The 22,841-nt window shown below is 37.2% G+C and overlaps 4 protein-coding genes across 4 annotated transcripts; 2 read left to right on the top strand and 2 right to left on the bottom strand.

The window, feature by feature from the left end:
- Positions 1-239: 239 nt before the first annotated feature.
- Positions 240-4,171, top strand: LOC17882617. The gene is given in 3 exon segments (XM_023779941.1): positions 240-294; positions 2,311-3,888; positions 3,891-4,171. Coding segments are annotated over 3 exon segments (1,839 nt in total). The 3' UTR covers positions 4,097-4,171.
- Positions 4,172-4,525: 354 nt separating this feature from the next.
- On the top strand, positions 4,526-8,845 carry LOC17881659 (nucleolar MIF4G domain-containing protein 1). The gene is made up of 13 exons (XM_006287036.2): positions 4,526-4,573; positions 4,926-4,949; positions 5,049-5,128; positions 5,216-6,038; positions 6,118-6,185; positions 6,356-6,429; positions 6,551-6,647; positions 6,802-6,887; positions 7,130-7,212; positions 7,322-7,446; positions 7,531-7,632; positions 7,788-8,204; positions 8,307-8,845. Exons 2-13 carry the CDS (start codon positions 4,946-4,948, stop codon positions 8,688-8,690), a joined length of 2,343 nt encoding a protein of 780 aa, XP_006287098.2. The 5' UTR covers positions 4,526-4,573; positions 4,926-4,945; the 3' UTR covers positions 8,691-8,845.
- A 661-nt stretch (positions 8,846-9,506) lies between these two features.
- On the bottom strand, positions 9,507-13,846 carry LOC17881707 (5-methyltetrahydropteroyltriglutamate--homocysteine methyltransferase 1). Its single transcript, XM_006286389.2, has 12 exons — positions 13,763-13,846; positions 12,813-13,177; positions 12,622-12,709; positions 12,196-12,323; positions 11,709-12,100; positions 11,440-11,603; positions 11,259-11,339; positions 11,001-11,167; positions 10,802-10,907; positions 10,473-10,723; positions 10,184-10,385; positions 9,507-10,084 (listed from the first exon to the last, which is right to left on the bottom strand). The coding sequence occupies exons 2-12, from the start codon at positions 13,160-13,162 to the stop codon at positions 9,716-9,718; spliced, it is 2,298 nt and encodes a 765-aa protein (XP_006286451.1). The 5' UTR covers positions 13,163-13,177; positions 13,763-13,846; the 3' UTR covers positions 9,507-9,715.
- Positions 13,847-16,245: 2,399 nt separating this feature from the next.
- Positions 16,246-22,177, bottom strand: LOC17881060. The gene is made up of 3 exons (XM_006286827.2): positions 22,066-22,177; positions 18,156-21,553; positions 16,246-17,861 (listed from the first exon to the last, which is right to left on the bottom strand). The coding sequence occupies exons 2-3, from the start codon at positions 21,525-21,527 to the stop codon at positions 16,737-16,739; spliced, it is 4,497 nt and encodes a 1,498-aa protein (XP_006286889.1). The 5' UTR covers positions 21,528-21,553; positions 22,066-22,177; the 3' UTR covers positions 16,246-16,736.
- Between the last annotated feature and the right edge of the window lie 664 nt (positions 22,178-22,841).

The raw sequence follows: 22,841 nt of genomic DNA, 5'->3' as shown, positions 1-22,841 counted from the left end.
ACAGTAACAAGCTTTCCTGAGACCTTGATATGAAAGTATATTTTGAGTTCTTTCACACTTGGAAACTCTCTGCATCCTGCTCTATCTTCAGTCATGTGGCAAAGATTGGTCTGATTTCCTTGGCAGATTCCAGAGTGCGCCTTTGTATGCTTGACTAATTCTGGTAGTATTTATATATATAGAGTGGTCGTCAATTTGCAGAAACATCCATCAAACCCAACCCAAAGGCCAAAGCAGAAATGGAAGAGACTAGGCAACTACATCCTGCTGCTTTATCTTATATAATAAGACAAGGTTTCTTCTAACTTTGCCTCACAAAGCGACATTTGGCGCTCTATATTCCTGACATGTGTCACTTTTATTAATTTCTAATTAACATTTTTAAATTATGTATTTGTGATATTGTGTTTGTAAGTTATAAGATATGTATTGTTTGTTTTTTAAAAAAGTGTCATTGTTGCAAAAAAATATTTTCCCTAATTTTAGTTTCAATTTAAAATTAAATATCATATAAGCTAAACATAAAATGAAGCAGTTAAATTTTTTTTCTTTGTATTCAAAGAAAATTGGTATGAGTTTTTTTCCTTAAGATTTAAAGTTCAAAAATCACATAAAAACTTCCTCCTCCTTTTAAAGTATTTTTCCTAAAGTTACTAATATAGGTAATAAATTATTTATAACATAGTTTCATAATTTTTGAAAACTAAGTTTATAATAGATAAAAGATACTTTTTTTTTACTTTAGCATGGTGAAATCTATGGTAAATAATGAAATTAGAGAAAGTTTGATTGTTTTTCAGTATAATAAATTAGTACGTCTAAAATATTTAGATAAAGTAACTATTTAACCAAAAAATATTCTATTATTTAATTTACTATTATTTAATTTAGAAAAAAAAATTATTTAATTTACTATTATTAAACAGTTGAGAGAGGAAACACAGTCTAATAGAATATAATTCATCAAATTTAATCAAAGAATAGATATCATATTATTCAGAAATCATATATATAAATAAAGTTTCACTCTCTTCTTATTGGTTCACTTGGCATGTAACTTAAAAAAAATATTATGTATTATCATATATATATATATATATATATATATTTCACAATTTAATATAAAACTGAAAAAACAATTAAACCACAAAACACATTTATTCATAAACATTAAAATCACACTTTAATATAAAAACTGAAATATATAAATTTGCATTAACTATATTTTACATTGAATTTTTCAGCCCACAATAAATTATAATTAATTCCCATAATCTTTTTTTGTGAAATTGTAACTCCATTCACTTCTCTTCCTATATATTCTCATTTTCTCAGTTACCATTCACTCATTCTCGCATCCTCTAATTCTCTATCTCAATTATTGTATAAAAAAATAAGCTTTGTGTTTTTTTTTTTGTATGAGTTTTAGAAAATAATTAAAATATTCTTTTACAAAAGCTCAATTGTAAAAATAAAAAAATAGAGACTATATGGTATACATCTTATGTTATTATAATTTTTGTTTTTTGAAACTTCATCTCTATTTTCTATCCATCTATCCATTTTCAAAAATACCTCTGTTTAAATATTAAAAATTATAAAATTTTATATAGTTTATAGGTACTTCTATATAATAACTACTACTGAGAGATTCGATACAAATATTTTGAAAAGTTTTAAATGGTTTTAAATTGTTTTTATAAGTTTTATAAGGTTTTTAAAATGTTTTTAAAAGGGTTTTTAAGGTTTTTAAAAGGTTTTTAAAAGTTTATACGATCATAGTACAATAGATGAACTTTACATTGACCACTATTTTTGTATTTGAACATACAAAGAAATCAACACTTTGGTAGATAAATTAGAGAACTTACATGGTACTAACATAATATATCTTCTTTCAAATTTTAATATTTTCCATTTCTTCACTAAAATTTTGTTTTTTTATTGTTTTCATTATTGTACTATAAATAAATTTCCAAGATGTTATTGTTACATTATTTTAATTTTCATTTAAATTGAGATATATTATTTTTTCTCGGAAATCGTGGTAGAGAGCAAAGCGGCTATGGTAAATTATTATGTAAAAAAAAAATATTTATAATGAATTTTAAATAATTTATGCAGTAGATAGCAATCTGCATAATACAAAATAATCATAAAACATAATACAAAAAATATTCTATGAGATAGTGCATAAAATGAAGAGAATTGCTTAATTGCTTCATTCAAATTGATTTCCAAAAAATATATTATAAATATTATAAATATGATATCAAATTTATCTCGCGCATCGCGCGGGTCTACTTCTAGTATTATTATATACAAAAGGATGTCGTTTGGCTCATCCGACTCTTCCTCACACCCTTTCCCCTAAACCCAGCAAAAACTCTAATAAGTCTAATTGCTTTACATGGGGGAAACAAGTATCCACTTCTTCTCGGGGTTTCCATTACCACTGCACCATCTGCCAAGTGGATTTCCATGAGGAATGTGTAAAAATTCCAAGAAAAATATTACATCCTTTTCACCTCCAACACCCTCTTTTTTTAACCTATGGAAAGCATGAAAGTGTCACAGACGGTAGCAATATAAGCGACCTAGGCCCTTGTGAAGCTCCTGCGCTCAACTCCGACTCCAGCACATCGGGTACTCCTGGTAAGTCTCGATGGGGTAACATATTTGATAACTGTACTTGGTGTGGGAATTACATACCAACACCAAGTTCACATCCAAGAATGACAGTTTTCTATCGGTGTTCTGTCTGTAACTTTTGTTTGGATACCATGTGCACACAAAGCAAACCACCTCTTACTATTGAAAACCCAAAAGGCCATCACTATTCACTCGCCCTTTTCCCCCGTCCACTCTTAGTTCCTTGTGATGCGTGTGGATTGGTCAATGCGTCTGAAGCAAGTTATGCTTGTTTCCAGTGTAATTATATGGTCCATCAACATTGTGTTGATTCACCACGCGTCATAAAGATCACGCGTCATCCTCATCGTCTCTCTTATTCTCCTTACCTTCCACCCCCAAAGTCATTATGTCGGGTCTGTTACAAGAGCGTCGACATTAAATACGGTCAATATTCTTGTAAAGACGAGGGTTGCTCTTACGTACTTCACACGAAATGTGCAACACATGTGATGACATGGGACGGAAAAGAACTCGAATGGGAACCAGAAGAAACCGGTGACACTGAAGATATTTCATCATTCAAGAAGGTAGGTGATGGTTTGATAGAACATTTTAGTCATGGACATCATCTAAAGCTCGAGAAGTATGATAGTGCACGAGACGCAAGGAAGCAATGCGAGGCGTGTGTCCTTCCTATCCACATGCATGATTTCTACAACTGTGTGCAATGTGAATTCTTTCTCCACGTTGTGTGTGCTGCTCTACCAAAGAAAGTGGATCATGCATTACACAATCATTCTATTATCCTCGACCCATCTCCCCTACCCAAAGACCGTCAACTGCAGTGTTCAGCATGTTCTCGAATATCCAGTGGTTTCAGGTATAGGTGCACTAAAAAAGATTGCCAGATTAATTGGTTCAAGATAGATGTTTGCTGCTTCTTAATTCCTGAGTATAGCATCAACAAAGTCCATGAACATCCTCTATTCATCGCTCCATTCAATTACGACTATGAGCCTTTTCGCTGCAATGGTTGTAAGAGAGGGCTTACCAAGAATCGTCTACAATGTAGTGCTCTCTGCGAGTTTTCCATTTGTTACGAATGCGTTACGATTCCAAATGAGTTACACTATAAATTCGATGAACATCCTCTCACTCTTTGCTATGGAGAAGACACGGACGGCAAGTATTGGTGTGAAGAATGCGAAAAGGAAGTGAATCCCGCAGAATGGTTTTACACGTGCAACAAATGTTGCATCGGAATTGCTTATTCGGATTCTACGTTTACCTGAAGCCTCGTTCTACTTTCAAATGTAATTTCCCAGACGTAGTGGAAGTTTTTGGAAATAAGAGTAGCACTCGACCTATTTGCAGTCGGTGTGAGGATCGCTGTCGGGGTTCCACTTACTTCAAAGTCGACGTGAGGACTCTTTGTTCTTGGTGTCTTTTAATAAGTCGATAGAAAGTGTGTTTTACCAGTTTATTCTATCTATGATGCATTGCATCTTTACTCTCTTTGATTACTAGCTTGCACCTTGTTGGGTTTTCTTCAGTTCCGACATTTTCTTTTGTGTTTGTTTAATTCCTCTGTTTTTTCTTGTTCTGTCCTAGTCCGATGGAGACTTTGTTATTCCGTTGGCCGCATAACAAAAGGTTAATAACTTGTGGACACACAAACCCAATAAAACAAATCTTGTGTTTGGTTTCCAACATTGAAATATGGGTATTTAGGGCCCAATAACTTCTCCATCTCCGTTCTAATTTTTTAAAATTCAATAACAACAAAACCCTAAACCCTAATTTTCTGCAATTTCCTTTTCGTCGAACCTAAAAGTAAGTCACTCCTTTCAGCTCTCGTTTCCTACTCCCTTTAATCATCAACATTGAGCTAGAGCGAACACGAAACACGATTTGCAAAGAGTTCCCTCACGTGTATCAAGTATTGCTCCATCTTCCTCTTTTGAATTTTTAACTCGAGTTTCTCTATGTGGTTTTTAGGCTCATTCTAAATTGGTCTGCTGATCATCGTTTCGATTTCTAATTGGCGTTTTCAAATTAGTCACGTCTTTTGATTTGAGCAATTATACATTCTGCCTTTTACATTGTCGGTCAGGTTTCATTGTTCGGCTTAAATTGCTCTGGATGATTAGTTTTACTACAATGCTTTCGGTTGAAATCATGTTACCCAGAAGGGTTAAATTGTCAACTTATCTTTGTGTTATCGCATATCTATGTTTTAGCAGAAAGCAATAATTCTGATTTTTTGTTCTCTCTTATTTTGGTGGTTGCAGAATCAGTTGGGGCAGCTAACATGGGTAAGCTGATATGTTTGTCTTAGTGATGCTTTTAGCTATTTGTCAGTTGGAGCTAGGATTTTAAAGAATCTCCTTTTATTTGGTTTTGATGCTCGGCAGGGGGCTCACGTCATGAAAAACGAAAAGAGGCTCGCTTGCAGAAGAATCAGAAAAAACATGAATCTTGGCTTCAGCGTCAGGTATGAGGCAATCTTTGTTTTATAACTACTGTTTAGTTTCCTGTTTAATGGTTTGTTGATGGATAATGTTGGTTTGCTGGATTTCAGAAGTCGCAAAAGGAGAATCGAGTATCATCATCAGTTCAGAACACTGGTGACGTGATCAAGTCTGAAGATTTTCACCAGATTAGTGATAGTGAGACTGAACATATGGAATTGAGCAGTCCTAGTGGTAACAAAGATGATGGAAAGCCTTTTATACATAATAAAGAAGAGGTTAGAGTTAAAGCAAAGGAGAAGAAGATGCAAAAATTACAGAGAATGAAAGATCTGAATAGACCAAAGAAGAAGACGAAATTTGAAGAGTTTCTTGAAATGGATACACCAGCTGTGATATCTGCTGACCAGGATGCTGAACTTGAGAGGAGGCTTGCAAAGAAGCTCAAGGTAAAGAAAGGTAAACTAAGGGGCTTGGATGATGGGATGAATGATTTGTTCGATGGACTTCCATCTGTACTTGATTCGATGGGATCTGAACTTGGGGATTCTCGTAAAAAACGTAAGAAAAAGAGATCTGAAGAAAACCAAAACAATGAGGTTGTTGATGATATGCAAGAAACTGAAGTTCTGGAGCATGAAGAAACTGATTTTCTTGATGAGGAAAGCGAAGAAGAGCCTCCAAGAAAAAGAGACCGGAAACAACTTAAGAAGAAGAAGAAGAAGTCAATTGATGAAGAACTAGACAGTGATCCCTTGGAAATCACAGATGATGGTGAGTCAGAGACTATTACACCGTCAAGCTTGGAGAACGTAGAACCTCAGTTGCATGAGTATAAGCCAGAGAGCAGCAGTAAGTATGTTGCTCCTCATTTGAGATCTCAGGCTAAAAGTGAATCTGAAGAACACACTAAGATGCGTACACGGATAAAAGGTATAGCTAAGAAAAGTTGTTTATCCTTTGTGTTTGTAAAGCTGTAATCTTTGTTTGATGTACTTGGTTTGTGTTACAGGTCTTCTTAATAAAATGGCCGAATCCAATGTAGAAACAATAACAGCAGAACTTGCCACAATCTATCGTGTAAGCTTAATATCCTTCGCAGTTTTTCCTCCAGTAGTTGCATGGTTGATATTTTATGATCATCATAATCTTCCTTGATTAAGTGGTGCTTCAACTCCTTTTTTTTTTGGTGCTTATATGTTATTTTTGCTTCGCTCTGTATTAATCCCTCTAAATTCTTGCTAATGCAGACTGTTGCGAGAAGTGTGTCCTCTCAGATTTTTTGTGAAGAGGTTTTGACAACTTATGCCAGAGGCAATGAACAGTTAAGATTTGTACAACTTTCTGAGTTTCCGCTAGCCCTATAATCATGTGTGCAACTGCTTGATTACATTGATGCCATATTACTCGATATATGTCTGAACAATTTTTTTTTCCTTGTTAAGGTACTCTGTATTTGCTTCCTTTATAGCTGGCATGGCGTGTCTAGTTGGAATGGATTTTAGTGCCAAGCTTATTGCATCACTTGCTAAATCTTTCGAGGTACGTTCCTGAGTTTTTTCTATATGAATTATTAGTTAAATTCTCAGTAATATCCAGTCATGTCCTCAAGATTTAATTTTCCATAATTATATTCCTTTCCACCATCTTTCTTGAAATATTGTTTTACCGACAAATCCTTAAATTTAATTTTCAGGATGAATATCAGAAAGAAGACAGTCTCTCTTTGAATGGAATTTCTCTCTTACTTTCTTATCTTTGTATGTTGGGAGTTTGTTCCAGGTAAAATTTTCTTCCACATTATATCAACTTCACAGTTTTGATTTATCTAGAACTGAATGAAGAATGCTGTTTACTTATCAGGTTGTTATTATCTAAACACACATGTTAGTCAGAATCTTGATGAGTGTTTGTCGTATATTATGGGTTTATATTTTTTTTGACAGATATGTTAAATATATTTTTACCCAAGCACCCAATGCAATCTCTAGTACTCTCATTGTCTCTCTTTATTTGTTCTGCAGTGATCTTATCTTTGATTTCTTAATGACACTGGGGAAACGGCTGACTAAAGTTGATGCTTCCATTATCACAACTGTTTTAGATTGTAAGTTTTATTACTATTATTACTATTATTATTAGTTTTTAATGACAGCTTTTGGTGTTTTGAGATGCTTATGTTCCCTCCTTTTGTTCTTGATTATACTCTTGACTAGGCTGTGGAATGAAAATAAGAAGCGATGATCCTCTGGCTATGAAAAAATTCATCATCAGCATCCAGAACAAGGCAAATGAAATAAAAACTTCCTTGGAAGGCCAGACACAGATGAAAAGCATGATGGTATGGATTCTATGAAAGATTGTTTTCTTCCAGAAAACGTTCTACTATGATTTTCAGAAGTCATTTCTTACAATGAATTTACAGATGGAAAAGATGCTTGAAACCATTTCTGCAATAAAGAACAACAAGTTGAGAACCAAAGAGGATTCCGTCCAGAACACGAGGGTAAAGAAGTGGCTTCAGAAGGTATTGTTTCAGCTCTCTTTTCCTCCAAATGATATTTTATGGATACCATCATGACAATCATAAATATGTATGCTTCTGCTTTACTGTCGCTTTTGGATGAATAAGTTTACATAAAATGCTCTTAGCTTGTTAGCATTTTCTTATAATTTGCACAGTTGAGAGTGGAGGAAGTATTATTAAGAGGGCTAACATGGAGCAAGCTGCTTGACCCTGAGAAGAAGGGTCAGTGGTGGTTATCTGGCGATTTGGTGGTTAAGACTAACTCCGTTGAAGATGTAGCAGAAACAATGGATGCAGAGGTTGTTGAGGCCCAGAAGATGTTAAAGCTAGCTGAGGCACAGAGGATGAATACGGATTCCAGAAAAGCTATATTTTGTGTGATCATGAGTAGTGAAGACTACATAGATGCATTTGAGAAACTTCTTAGATTGGATCTGCCAGGAAAGCAGGACAGAGAGATCATGAGGGTTCTAGTTGAATGCTGTTTACAGGAGAAAGTATTTAACAAGTACTACACAGTTCTTGCTTCAAAGTTGTGCGAGCATGACAAGAATCATAAGTTTACATTACAGGTACTTTTCTACTATCTTATTCAATAGCTAAAGTGGACTATGTTACGATTTGGTTTTCTCTACTCATCTAGTGCTTATACCTTGATCACAATTCTCCTGCAGTATTGTATTTGGGACCATTTCAAAGAACTAGAGTCAATGTCACTCCAGAGATCGATGCATCTGGCGAAATTCGTGACAGAGATTATTGTATCCTTCAATCTTTCTCTTGCGGTTCTCAAATCGGTGGACTTGGCAAATCCAGCGGAGTTAACTCCAAAAAGAATCATGCACTTTCGAATGCTGTTTGAGGCCATCTTTGAGCACCCCGAGAACCTAGTTTGGAATTTGTTCACTCGCATAGCCTTGAATCCGGACTATGAAGGTCTACGGGATGGAATCAAATTCTTTGTGAAGGAATATGTTGTGAAAAACAACAAGGCAATCAATGGGAAATTCAGGAAAGCCAAAGAAGCTCTTAACAACGCAGAAGGATTGCTCATGTGAGTCTGATGCCATAAAAAGGCCATAGCAATTTTGAAGAGTACAAACTCTTATATTATGATGTCATAGCATCTGTACTTTGTACACTCTTTCTTTGGACAGAAACTTTTGTGTAGCTTACGTTAATTAAAGTTTCTTAATATTATTCACCACCTTTGGCAAAAGATGAAAGGTTGATGTTCTCTTACAATAATTGAGTTTATATACTAAACTGGTTGAATTCTATAGAAGCAAGAGAAAAAATATTGAAAACTTCAAAAGATTATGCTATGTATTTATGTACTCGGCTGCAAATCTATATATCATTCAGTGACAGTGAATGCTTCTTTCTTTAATCATTATAATACTACGATAAGGCCTTTCTCCAAAAGCAGAAGAAATCTTACGAGCCAAAGTGGTGGACCATGGTGGGGGGCCATGAGACTGCAACAGAACATCAGCCACCACTCTGTGTGTGGGGGCAATGAAGATTTTGCCTCTTAGAAACAAAAATCTTGAAACAAGAGCCACATAGAAATACAAACTGGCCTACTTAAAGAGCAGGCTACACTGATTGCGTTGGATAAAAAGTAAAACATATCCATGCGCCCAAAATGACTGACTTCAGGTGAACGGAGAAAATTTGTGGACTGTGACGTTAAACGTAGCAGCAATCAAAGTGGGTGTTTGCTTCCAACTAAGGTTAGATTAGTTGTTTCTTCTGATCCATGACTCAGTAGAGTGTAGTATAAAGTAGGAAGACGAAAGCAAAAATATTTGTATAAGCATCAATCCTTTATTCCTTTTAGAAAAAAAGACATTCCATCAGAGAAATATAGGAGACAAAAAAAGAACAATCACAAACATTGCAGCAAATCCAAAGGGATGCTATACTCATCTCTCTCTCTCAACGAGAAGGAAAACCATATGCATCATATCTAAACTTTCGTCTAAAATATTCTTTTTAAGAAAGTTATTAAAACCAAACAAAACACAACCATTATAGAGTAAAAAAAAAAACGTTCTCCTCATTCAAATCAAACTTTTCTTCACTTGGCACTGGCGAGCTGGGAACGGATAAGCTTGGCGGCATCAACCATGTTCTTGAGGGCGGGTTTAACCTCGTGGTACTTACGGGTCTTAAGACCACAGTCGGGGTTAACCCAAAGGATGTTCTGCTCTAGGACAGCAAGCATCTTGTTCACCCTGTCTGCGATTTCCTCAGAAGATGGTATTCTTGGAGAGTGGATGTCGTAGACTCCTGGACCAATTCCTGCACCGTACTTCACTCCCTCACGGAACACAGAGAGAAGCTTCTCATCAGATCGGGAGTTCTCAATTGTGATAACATCAGCATCCATGTCGATGATGGAGTGTATGATGTCATTGAAGTGGGAGTAGCACATGTGAGTGTGAATCTGCAAAAAAAAAAACCCACCAAAAACATAAGTTATTAGCAACGATGAAAGCGTTACACTACACGAGAGAGACTAGGTTTGTTGTTTTGTGAAGCAAACCTGGGTGCTGTCTTGGACACCACAGTTGGTGATTCTGAAGGAGTGGACAGCCCAGTCCAAGTAGAAAGCATGCTCGGATTTCCTGAGTGGTAGTCCTTCTCTAAGTGCAGCCTCATCAATCTGAATGACACCGATTCCACCCTTCTCAAGATCCTCGACTTCGTCCTTGATGGCCAAAGCAATCTGGTAACAGGTTTCATGCCTACAAAGTTTCCAAGCATGTCTTAGCCATTTTCTTCTCTATTAATTGGTAGCTATGCTTGTTTTAGATTATGGTAATTTTATGTACCTGGGCTGATCGTTTCTGACAAAGGACCAGTTAAGAATGGTGACTGGGCCGGTAAGCATACCCTTCATTGGGCGAGAGGTCATGCTCTGAGCCATTGCAGACCAGAAGACAGTCATTGCCTTGGGACGGCTCACATCACCGTAGATAACTGGTGGCTTGACACAGCGAGATCCATAAGATTGTACCCATCCGTTTGCAGTGAAGGCAAATCCAGACAACTGCTCCCCAAAGTACTCAACCATATCGTTCCTCTACAATTTGTGAAAACATGTCGCATCAGAAACAGTAAGGTCTACAAGATAACATAATTTTTTTTTGAAGAATCTCACCTCTGGCTCTCCGTGGACAAGAACATCGATGTCAAGTTCCTCTTGGAGGTCAACAACTTTCTTGATCTCTTCCTTCATGGCCTTAACGTAGTCCTCCTCAGAAACCCTAATAAACAAAAAATTAGAGAAACTATTAGCATCAACAACAATATAAGGATGTGTGACACATATGAATAAGAACTGAATTTAGGAGACTAACTTCTTTGCCTTGTACTCACGGCGAACTCTCCTGAGCTCTACGGTCTGTGGGAAAGATCCAATGGTTGTGGTTGGCAGGATTGGGAGGTTGAGCTTCTTCTGCTGAGCATCTAGTCTAGCACTAACATTAGTTGCACGACGGTGGTCAGATCCCTTCAAAGCAGCAGCCTGAAATAAAAGAATCTCAATCAATCTAAGATTTTTTTTTTTTTTTAAATCATTGAATGAGAGCAGTGTGTAGGTTTGACATCAAACTTACAGCCTTCTGAACACCCTCGTTGGTGACTCTTGGGGAAGACCTCCTTGAAGCCAAAGCTGCAGCATTGGCAGAGAAAAGGGCCTGAAAGAAGATAAATATTAGATTTCTAGTGTTTTCAAAATAATTTCTACAGATGATTCAAGGGTCCACTGCTAGAGAAGCATGCGGGTGCAAATAATACCTCATCCTTCTGACCAGCCAAAGCCTTGGCCAATGCATTCACTTCAATGACCTTCTGGGCAGCAAACGCCATCCATGACTTGATTTCATCATCAAGCTTGGTCTCATTGATAAGATCAACAGCGGTGTGGAGAAGGGAGCAAGAGGTTGAGACCACAAGCTTGTCTGCATAAATACAAAAAGATATCAGATATGCATTTCAATTATATGTTTCAAGTAATTCCCAATATTGTCAGGTAAAACGCAAATGATTCTGGACAAACATATTACCTTTACCAACAATGCCCTCAAGTGCCTGCAAGGTGCTTAGAGACGCAGCAAAGTCATTGGCCCAGATGTTCCTTCCATCAACAACACCAGCAAAGAGGTATTTTCCCTCTGGGAAACCAGCCTTGACCAAATCAAGGGTCTTGGTGCCACGAACCAAATCAAACCCGAAGGCAGTCACACCCTTCAACGATGTTAGGGTCTTGTATGCCTCAGCAGGGATATCAGCGAAGTAGGTCTCCACAAGAACATTCAAACCAGAAAGAGTTGATTCAAGCTCAGCGTAGGCACCGGTAAAGGCCTGAAGCTTGTGGCCCTCAAGATCCATAACAAGGACAGGCTCGTCAAGCTGAATCCAGGTGGCACCAGCTGCCTTAAGCTCAGAAATCACTTCCCTGTACACAAATTAAAGTCATCATATCAATGTAATGTCAGAGGATCATTCATAAAATCAATAATATGGATCCCATAATAAAAAGTGATTTCTTACTTGTAGACAGGGAGGATTTTTGGTAGAAGGGAAAGGAGATCAAAGGACTTGTCAACACCCTTAGCAGCCTTGGAAAGCAACAAGTAAGAGACTGGACCAACAAGTACAGGGACGGTGTCAACACCAAGCTGCATAAAAATCAAGTATAACAGATCAGAACTTATAAAAAAGCAGGAAAAGAAAAAAATACTTTAGGTATACATAAGACTATCAAAAAATCAAATGAATTTTTAACAGCTTTTATATCAAGTGAATATGCAACTTGAGTATATTCAGAACATATCAGGATCCTCAGTGAAACACCACTCAATGAATCTAAGCACAGACACTAATCCTCAAAGCCTATGAACTCTAATCTCTAATAATTACTCATCTAGCCGACAGTCATCTCCTACGAAATAGATAATAGTAAAGAATGATACGTACTGCCTTGGCCTCCTTGTACTCATTGACGGCCTTGTGGGAAGCGTAAGAGAAGTTGACCTCAGGGCCCAACTCAGGGACGATGTAATGGCTGGATCAACAAAGGATTATTACATTAGTAGACAACACTAGTCAAAAAAAGACAATGTCAATGAAAGGGAGCACAAGAGAGCAGCGGTCAGGTGGAGACTCACTAGTTGGTGTCAAACCACTTGGTCATCTCCATGGCGGGAACAGAGGCGTTACCTCTGGCCATGGAGAAGTAAACATCAAGGCCGATCTCACCACTGGTGTATCCGTATCTTGGTGGAACAGCACCGAGCATGGCGGTGGTGTCAAGAACCTGGTCGTAGTGAGCGAAGGTGTTGCTAGGGATGAACTTAGTCCCGGCCGCAGACATCTGTTTCCAGATGCTAGACCTGAGATCAGCAGAGACCTTCTGAAGATCCTCAGCGGTGCTCTTGCCATCCCAGAAAGATTCCAACGCAAACTTGAGCTCTCTCTTAGGGCCCATACGTGGGTATCCAACAATGTGTGAAGCCATTTTGATTTTCTTTTACTGCATTTACACACCACAAAGAAAAAAAAAACAAATCAATCTCTAAAATCATATAAAAATACGTTTTAAGTTGTTGGTATTATTAAATGATTAATAAACAGACTCCGAGAAAAGCCGTAAAGCATCAACAAAACAAATTAGAATTACAAATTCACGTGTTGAAAAGGTTTATGCAGCTTTTTTGTCGTTTCAATGATTGAGATTAAACAAACAAACATGAGTCCACACACTTCACAGAGTAGGATCGAAAACTTTATCAGATCAGATTCACATGCGACATTTTAACGAAACGAGATGACTCAAAGCAGATCTAACTAATAAGAACAACCAAAAACACGAATCATTTTCAAAAAAGAAGAGAATAGATCGTAATCAGATCCAGATCTACAAATCGAAGAACATGAAAAAGCCAGATCTGAGTCCAATGAACTCACTCACCGGTTAGATCTCGGCAAAAAAATACAAAAAAAAAACAACAAGAGGAAGGAAAGAGATGGCGGAATCAGGAAACTAAAAGGCAAAGAAGAGGGGAAGGGAGGATAAATAAGGGAGACGTAGGGAAGACAAAGAAACTCGGAGACGTACCTCGCGGAGGAAGAATCGGAGAGGAGGAAGAGAAAAGGGTTGGCTAAGAGGAGAAGGCGAAAGAGAGAGCGAGGAAGAAGAGTGGGCTGTGTGACTTTATTTATAGCCAAATCACTCACTCTCTCTAAAATGATAGATCGTTGGCCTCTCTCTCTCTCTGTTTTTAATTATTATTATTAAAAAAAAAATGTGTAGATCTGGTGGTGGGATATTTTCGGTATTTTTATTATTTTTTATCTATTTGCTTTATGTGTATTTTTTGCTGAAATTGATGCAATTTTCCAACAAAGTTGAGTATTCCTGTTTTCTTTCTGTATTGTACAGTATTTCTCACAATTGTAGACAAAATAAATTGTGGCTAGTATTAGTAGTAAGAAACTTTATTATATAAAAAGACCTGAAATCAATATTGTCATCTTTTATAGAATAATTCAAATTACCAGATGCCCTCCTAATTTTTTTCTACATATTATAATTTATGAAAAAATTATAACTACTCTTAAAAGAAGTTTTTTATTTGGGTATATATTTTTCAATATTTTTAGCTCAATTGTTTAAAAGTAAAGATTTATATAAACTAAAAACTAGTTTCCCGGGTTTGATCAAAAAAAAAATAATATAAACTAAAAACTATGAGGAATTGAAGAAAATATCTTAACTGAAAATGTAGTTTTGAAATTGATTCGGAGGGTTAAAAATGAATAATGAGATGATTAATGTATAAATAATTAGAATAAAGAGGATTAAAACGTGAAGAGGAGTTGGTGTACGTGGGGAGGATTAGTAGTGGGTGGCAGTGGGACCCACGGAGGTTGGTGAGGATTCACCCATTTATTATATTATTTTCACAGTTTCAAGTAATACGACGACGTTTCTCAGTGTCTGTAATAAGACGAAGAGCAAGGGCATGTTCCGCAGCGTTTTGAGTAACCTACCTAGTTTTGGAGGAACGATAACATGATTAGATACAAAATATATTTTCTCAATGATTCGTTTGTGTTAATAAAATATACAAAAATCGGAATATTGTGCTGGTAGCCAGATCAGTCACACACACACAAGTTTCCTTTTTTTTTTTTTACTTGAACCGATGGAGTTGGACGATCTTGTCTGGCCAATTAGTCCACTGTTTTGTCAGATGGGTCGTCTAGTTTGGTGTAGTAAAATCACTTTTTGTACACACCTTTTTTGGTAAAATTAGATTAGGTAAAGAAACTGAGATTTATGGACCCATGGTGTGTATTTATATTATGGTTTAAGATTCATTATAAGACTTAGCTAGAAGTAAGAGTATACGCGATCGATGAATGGTCTTAATCTTTTTTTTTTTTTTTTTTTTCGTTTTGCTGATAAAATTTGGCTACCAAACTTTGATTCTTGACCTTTATCAACTTCACTGCTGTCGTTCCCTATGTTACTTTTTCTTGCGTGCTAGATTTAGATCTTAAATGTTTTCACGACGTAATGTTCTAACATATCTGTGTAAACATATTTTTCAGTTTCTTTGTTCTTGATTCTACATTTAAAAGACTTCATACGACTAACTTCCATAGTGGTAATATTCTTAAGCTCTTTTTGTGAACCAATCAAGAATATTCTTAAGTCTGGAATATAAAATTGTATTCAACCACTTCCACAACTAATTTTGGAGTATCTTCCTCCTAATTCTATGGGAAATAGTGTTAGGTCAATTTTGAGTTTAAAAAGAATTTAATTGATCAAATATAAGATGTTGCTGTAAAAACAAAACCAAAAAAAGTCAACAAAAAAATGCTTATATGAAACCCCTTTATATAATAAGATAGTACTGATAAATTATAAACTATGCATGTTACATGGATTAGTGTTACTATTTGGTAACTCTTAAGACTTTCAAACCAGTAATCACAACAAATAAATATGAACGAAGAATTAATTACATGGGACTTTAAGTCTGCGGGACAGTTGCATATGCTTCCTCGAGACTGGTTTGTCGGTGGATGTAGATCTAAGTATGTGTAGTGTGTACACACACTACACATTCATAAAGATAAATCACACAACCCATTTATTATTTGATAGTGAAGCTTTCACCTTTTTTTGTTTTATTTTACTTGTTGTCCGACAGAAATAAATTATATTTTAAGTTCTAACACTTTCTTCTCTAAAAAATTACTAAACTAAATCGTATTACAACGATTTATTGGATCAACAAAAATACGTGTTTACCAACCTTTTTTTTTGCCAGCTTGATCGAGTTTGGTAAAATCATGTACTTTATAATACGAGAATCACAAGATCCAAAAGTATTCCTCTTGTTGCTGCTGGCTTATAAAACTTTTAATGATTAAACTATGAAAAGGCATGCTTTTAGACATGTGAATTAATCACAGCCTATCCACGCACACATTCTGCTGTGAATCAAAAAGTTGTTGATAGTTTCTCTTATATGAATATATATATATATATATATTTAGATTCAAAATATTTCAAACACAAGGCAATGCTTCCTAGTAAATAAGAGATTTACAACTGAACCACCAAAAAAATATCGCACCTTAACGGCATTACCGTAGATAGAGTCCATTATTTTACAATGCTCATAGCAAAAACCGGAGAAATAATTTGAAGTCACAAACCAAAAAACCCTGAAAAACTTCAAAATACATTTCAAGAGATACAAATCAATCGAATCAATAAATATGAAAGCTGAAAGAGGAGAAAAAGGAACACAGACAAACAAAAACCAAAACAAAGGAGAAAACTTGGTACAAAAATATGCTTAGCGGCTTTCTTCTTGCCCCTTTTTAAAACAGAGCACACAGTCTAATGGAAAAAAAAAAAAAACCCAGAAATGCCTATCATTACCACGTAACAAAGATATATTTACTTGAGTTGAGATGCATTACCCTTCCATTTCTCAATCTGAGTCACTCGAAGAACTAGAACTTGAGCTTGAGCGTGAAGAATTGGACTTGCTCTTCTTCTTCGTCTTCTACTCCTCCTTTCCTTTTTGCTCTGTAATGTTTTCCTCCAATTTCGCTGGAGTTTCTTTGGTCTCAGGACCCGGTAAATTCTCATCTGCTTTTCTCTCAGTCTCACCTTTGGCTTCCTCGGTCATAACTTCATCACTTACTGTTACATTACTCGGACCAGCGGCTTCTGTGGGAATCACCCCTCTTTCAGAGATTACATCCATTGCCATCCCCTCTTTTGGTTCAGAAGGCTTGGGAATTTCCTCTAGGGATTGAGTTTCAAGAGGTAAGACATCAGATGTTGTTATCTCTCTTGTGCTACTTTCCTCTTCTTCTTCTTCTTCTTCTTTCTTGGGTGTGTTGTTCAGAGGAACGGTTGTTTCATCAAGATATTTTTCTTCAACCAAGGACTCTGATGGTTCGGTTTCAACCGCACACATGATTTCTCCAGACCCACCATCTGCTTCAGGTGACTTTGTTTGCACGCCCATGCTTTCTACAACATTCAAAGCATTACCCAGATTTTCCTTCGTCGTAGCTTCCACAACTACTAAATCTGACTTTGTCTCTGTTGAATTTCCATAATTTTCTTGAGCCAACTGATCTTGAAGGGCGCTTGGATGAATAACATCCTCAACCTCAGATCCTTCATGGATCTGCTGGAAAGCAGAATCTATGTCTTCAACCGACCTCGCTTCGAGAACAGGCAGAGCTTCGGTCAGTTCGTTGGCGGTGTCTGGTCCTACTGAAGATGGCCCAGGTTCAGAATCTGTCACAACTTCCTTAATACTGAAGTCTCCAATCGTGTCAAGTTCAGATAACAATCCTTCATCAATCTCTTTTATCTCGTCTGCCTCTTCGGTGAAAACTTCAGGAGGACTTTGAGGTATTGCATGCAAGTCTATAAGCTGATCTAATTGTTCCGCCACATGGTCAAGCTCCTCATACACATCATCTTGGAAGAATTCTGTCCTTGACCCTTCACCAACCATGGGTGTCGTGTACTCAGGAGATTCTGCTGGAGATGAGGATGTATCAGACGTCAAACAAGATAACTCGGCTGTATCTTCAGGAGCATCGTGATACTCATGGAAAGTGATGTTGCGGGAAAAGACGACACTAACAGGACCTGCACGAGTTGGTACCTGCAATAACGCAGCACAGTAAGAAACAGATCTCTTGCTAAACATATTGTAGAAAGAACAAAGAAGTCCAAATGTTTTGGAGGTATCATTCCAGTTACAATTACGAAACCACAAATCTAGATGGCATACCATTATCCAATAAGAAGGTGGATAAGTATGAGATTGTGTAGACAATATGTATCAATGCACCATAAGTATATCTATCTTAAAATTAAAGGATAGCAGCAGAAGATAGTACATTATAATCATCCGAAAAATGTGCATCTATGAGAGAAAATAAGTTTCATGACTTACTTGATCTTCACCAGGTTCAAGAGATGATTGTTCTACCACAGATTTATCTGACCAGGTCAGTTCTCTATCTGACACAGATGGAGTTGTTTCTTCAGATCCCACATTTTGGGCAGTGGCATTTACAGAGTCTACTTCAATATCCATTGTTTGGTCGAGGTGAGTTTCTTCCTCTGCATCAGGAACTGATGACTGAACTGGCTCCTGTTCCAACTGCAGAACATCTTCGTCATTAAATGAATGTGTCTCAACATACTCAACTGCTCCAGAAGATAAAGTGGCATAGCTGTCTATTGGGATGTCTGCATTGAATGTTTGAGGACTGGCTTCATCTTTTTGTTTCCCGGCTTGGTCTTCCTCGTGCATCATCTCTTCAGCTACTGACTTGTTTACTGAAGTTTCAGCTATGTCATGTACCACACCAGGTGATTCTTCCAGTGTTGTCACATGCTCCCTTGTATCACCAGATGCTAAAGGTGAACATGTATTCTCAACTGGGAGATGTTGTTCAACCATCCCTGTAGATACAACTTCCTCTTCTGTAGGAGAAACCAAGTCAACCAAAGATGCACTAACATCTTGCGTTCTGGTATCTACAGCCTCTCTCACATCTTCATGCAGCTCTTCCAGCTCCACTTGACTAGAAACAGATAAAGGATCATGTTCCTGGTGATCAACATTCTCGTTCTTATTAACAGTCAGAGAAGAAGGATCAAGTAAGGCATCCTCAAATTCAGACCCTGAAACAGTTGAGTTATTTTGACCATCAATGCCAACCTCCGCAATGAGAGGGCTTGCCTGTCTTGTAACATGGGTGCTAGACTCTCCTACCTCCCTTGCACTTGTTTCAGTCTCATCAGAAGTGGAATGAATTTCCACAGGACCTATGCTATCAGAATAAACTTCACGTTCTTTCTCTTCATTTTCTTCTACTTCTTCCCCATTCTTTCCGGGTAGATCTGGTTTGTAATCCGACGATACAGAAGAAAATGATGGGAATCTACTGCCCGAGGGAGGACTCGAATCATAAACAGGTTCTTCGTGGTGGCTGTCCACCAAACCACAAATAGCATGAATTGCTGACTCATCAAGCGAGGGATGTGCAGTAATGAAAGATTCTTCAGCATGAGCTCCATCATAGAGATAATCATCTTCTATCCCCCTTGCCCCATGGATTTCTAATTCTCCAAAAGAAGGATTGGAAGAAGCACCTGATTCTTCATGAATATCAACCTTCCGCTCTGAAATCGACATTGCTTCATCGTCACTAATACCCGGTATCTTTTCCTCTTTCTCTGATAAAGATGAATCACTATCAGTGTAATCCTCTTCATCAAGTTTTCTCTTATCAGAAGTTTCTCCTTCCATCATGTTTGATTGCTCTTCATGTGTTTCCGCACGTCCCAGTATTATCTCAGCCACATCATGATGAAGATTTCTGCTATCAGCACGTTCATCGAAGTCGGAATCTTCAGACGAGTGGCCTTTTTCTTCATCATGGTCAGAGGCTGAATGGCTTTTTTCTTCATCATGGTCAGAAGCTGAATGGCTTTTTTCTTCATCATGGTCAGAAGCTGAATGGCTTTTTTCTTCATCATGGTCAGAAGCCATATCATCTTTACCAATTTCAGTTTCTCGATCAGCATCATGTCCATCCACCTTTTTTTCATCATCTTCCAGGACTGTGCACACAGATTCAGTATCAGGAACAGAACTTACTTTTGATTCACTAACTTCACTGAGCTGCCTTTCAAATGGATAATAGCTCGATCCCTCATTTGCTAATCTTTCTAGCACAAAGAAGGGTCGTAGCCTATCATGCCTGGGACCTCCAAGCATTGATGGGCCCACACTGAAACTTTCATGTCTTCTGAACACTGGATCCTTAGGTTGTTGAGAAGAGAACTCTTCCTGGAAACCGTCACCCTTGAGGTCTGGCTTTTCTTCATTTGGCTCATATGGAAGATCAAATGGGTTTCTCCTCGCAAACATAATGGACGGGGCAGATCCAGGGATAGGTGGTAATCCCAAATCATCGTACGAATCATATGGAACATCAAATGGATTCTGCCTTGCAGTTGAGATTGGTGGCATATTAAAGGGAATATCAGCACTGTCAAAATCAATAAGATTTCTCTCTGCCATCAGTCTCATATTGTGGCGAGCCCTTCTCCTGGCAATAAGATTCTCCAAGCGTTGGTTTCTTTCAAGTTCGAGACTTCCTAGATCCATAACATTTCTTTGGTCAGCTTCTGTCCATTTGATTGCTGATTTACTTTCATCGTCCTTTTCTATTTTCTTTTCCTCTTGCTCTTCTTCTTCTTCTTCTTCTTCTTCTTCTTCCTCTTCTTCTTCTTCATCCTCTTCCTCCTCATCATTCTCATTGTCGCCTTCTTCTCCTTGACTTTCACTGTCAACATCAGTCTCCATCCCTTCATCACTACTACTCCTATGTGGCCCCTCTGAAGCTGCATCTGATCCTTCACCATCTGGGATACCACGAGTTGGGGCATCTGAGTGTAAAAGCGGGTGAAGCTCGTCAAGCATTGGGATGATGTCTGTCATAGAAGCATCAGGTGAAGAGCTTTCTGCACCATCAGATTCAGAATCCAGCGAGTCATCACGGTCTGCATCATCATCATCATCCTCCTCATGCCTCATTGGTCTCCAAGGTGAAACTGGAGATATATCCAACTGATCTTCCTTTGAATCATCTATCATTTCATCTAAAGATCCACCATTTTCCCTTGATTGTTCTGCACCCGAACCATGCATCCCATCATTTTCAATCAATTTCTCCTCAACTCTTTCTCTCCTCTTCTCCAAGTCCAAAATAAATGCTTTTTCCTCAAACCTGACCTGAGTGTCCCGTTTAACCTCATCAAGAGTCTCATCAAGTAAAGGCCTATAATCAAACGGTCGACCATCGTCCTCAACCTCACTGAGTTGGTTTTCCCCAACTCTATCAGCATCATCATTTCCATCCTCAACTACGTCTTTCTCCTTGCCCACAAAACTCTCAACCGTAAAACTCTTATCACCTCTCTCAAAAACAGTGGCATTAGCATCTCTCGATACCTCTGTTCTAAAAAGAGCAGCCTCGTGGACAGTAGTTTCCGGTTCTTTCTCGATTTCAGGAATGTTTGGCTCTCCAAAACTCAAAATCGTGCCAAGCAAAACGAAAGTACACACCAAAACAGGAGATGCAGTCACCAAGGGAGAAAACAGAAGAGGACAGTATCTGTGTAGAAAATACAAAAACCCAACGAAGCCCAGAAGAAAGGGATGATTGCAAATCCATCTGTAGGACATTCTGATCATAATGACAAATAATCTCCGAATATGAACTCTGAACTCCGACCGATCACTGATCATCTCTATTTTATTTTTCCAGATCGTTTCTGTATACGAATCACAAAAAAACAATCACGAATTAGATGAAGAAGTTTCATAGCTTTACAGCTCAAATATTCAAAAAAGGAAAAAGGTGAAAAAAATATTTAGCAGCTTTGAATCGTATTGAAAGATTAAGATAAACAACAAAGATGAGTCCAATTCAAATAAAAAATCCAAAACTTCAGATCGAATCACAACATCACGATACCATATCAACTACAAATCATCTTCCTCTGAAATGATTAGAATCGGATCTAATGCAAAAGAGCTCAGAAAGCAAAATCATATTGAAAGATAGACAAAATGATCGCGCATCAGATCCAGGAATTGGGAAAAAACACCAAATACCCAGAATCTGTATATGGTGGTGAAGTCACTCACCGGGTACGAGCAAAACAGATCACGGAGAAATAAAATCAAAAATACGATTTTTTTTTAAAAGTATCACTTTTGGTAAGCTCCAAACACAAAATGAGAGAGGACGTGGGGAAGCCATGGAAAATCGGAGGAGACGTACCTTACTGGAGGATGAATTGGAGAGAGGAGAAAATGGTTGACTATACACAAAAAGATGGCTAGCGAGAGAGAGCGAAGAGGAAGAAGAAGAAGAAGAGTGGCCAAACTAATATGTGTAATTGTTGTTTTCACTTTTCAGCTTCTTTACAGCCAAAAACGAAAAAAAACAAATGATTTTTTTGGGCTCTCTTTTGTATCTGTCAATTTACGGGCGTTGGCTACTTTCGGCACCAATTTAAAAAAAAAAAAAAAAAAACTAATTTGCAATTTATAAGGAAACTATATAGTAAAATATGTTTTACGAATGTAAATTCTGTTTATGTATCTAAACAATCGCCAAAACAAGATGATAGATACTTACTAGGTGTTAAAAAGAAGTAATAAAATACGGTGTAAATTTATAAAATAGCTCTCATAACAGTTCCTGATTACCATTTTTTTGTACCAAGCTCCGATTCCTTATAGTATATGGAGTTGAAGCAAACAAAAAAGTAATCAGCAGAAGATAAAGATAATGGTTATGAAAGCCATTTTTTAAGTTCAAATAGTATTTTACATTACTATTTTCTTAGGTTAAGAACATATAAAATATATGTGGGTGGAAAAATCAAAGATATATATTTAGTATTCTGAAACTTGTTTGATTGTTGTGTTTACATGATTAAAATTGTTCATTTATATAGAAGAGAACATTAGCCAAACTCAAGAGACTAAAATATACCTCCATTATGTAATATGGGCAGCCATGACACTTCCCTAACCATCCTTCCTGTAATG

This window comes from Capsella rubella, unplaced genomic scaffold (genome assembly GCF_000375325.1).
Source record: "Capsella rubella cultivar Monte Gargano unplaced genomic scaffold, Caprub1_0 scaffold_6, whole genome shotgun sequence".
Taxonomy (NCBI): Eukaryota; Viridiplantae; Streptophyta; class Magnoliopsida; order Brassicales; family Brassicaceae; genus Capsella; species Capsella rubella.
Note: the sequence above shows the minus strand (reverse complement) of the source record. Positions and strands in the feature narration are given on the sequence as shown.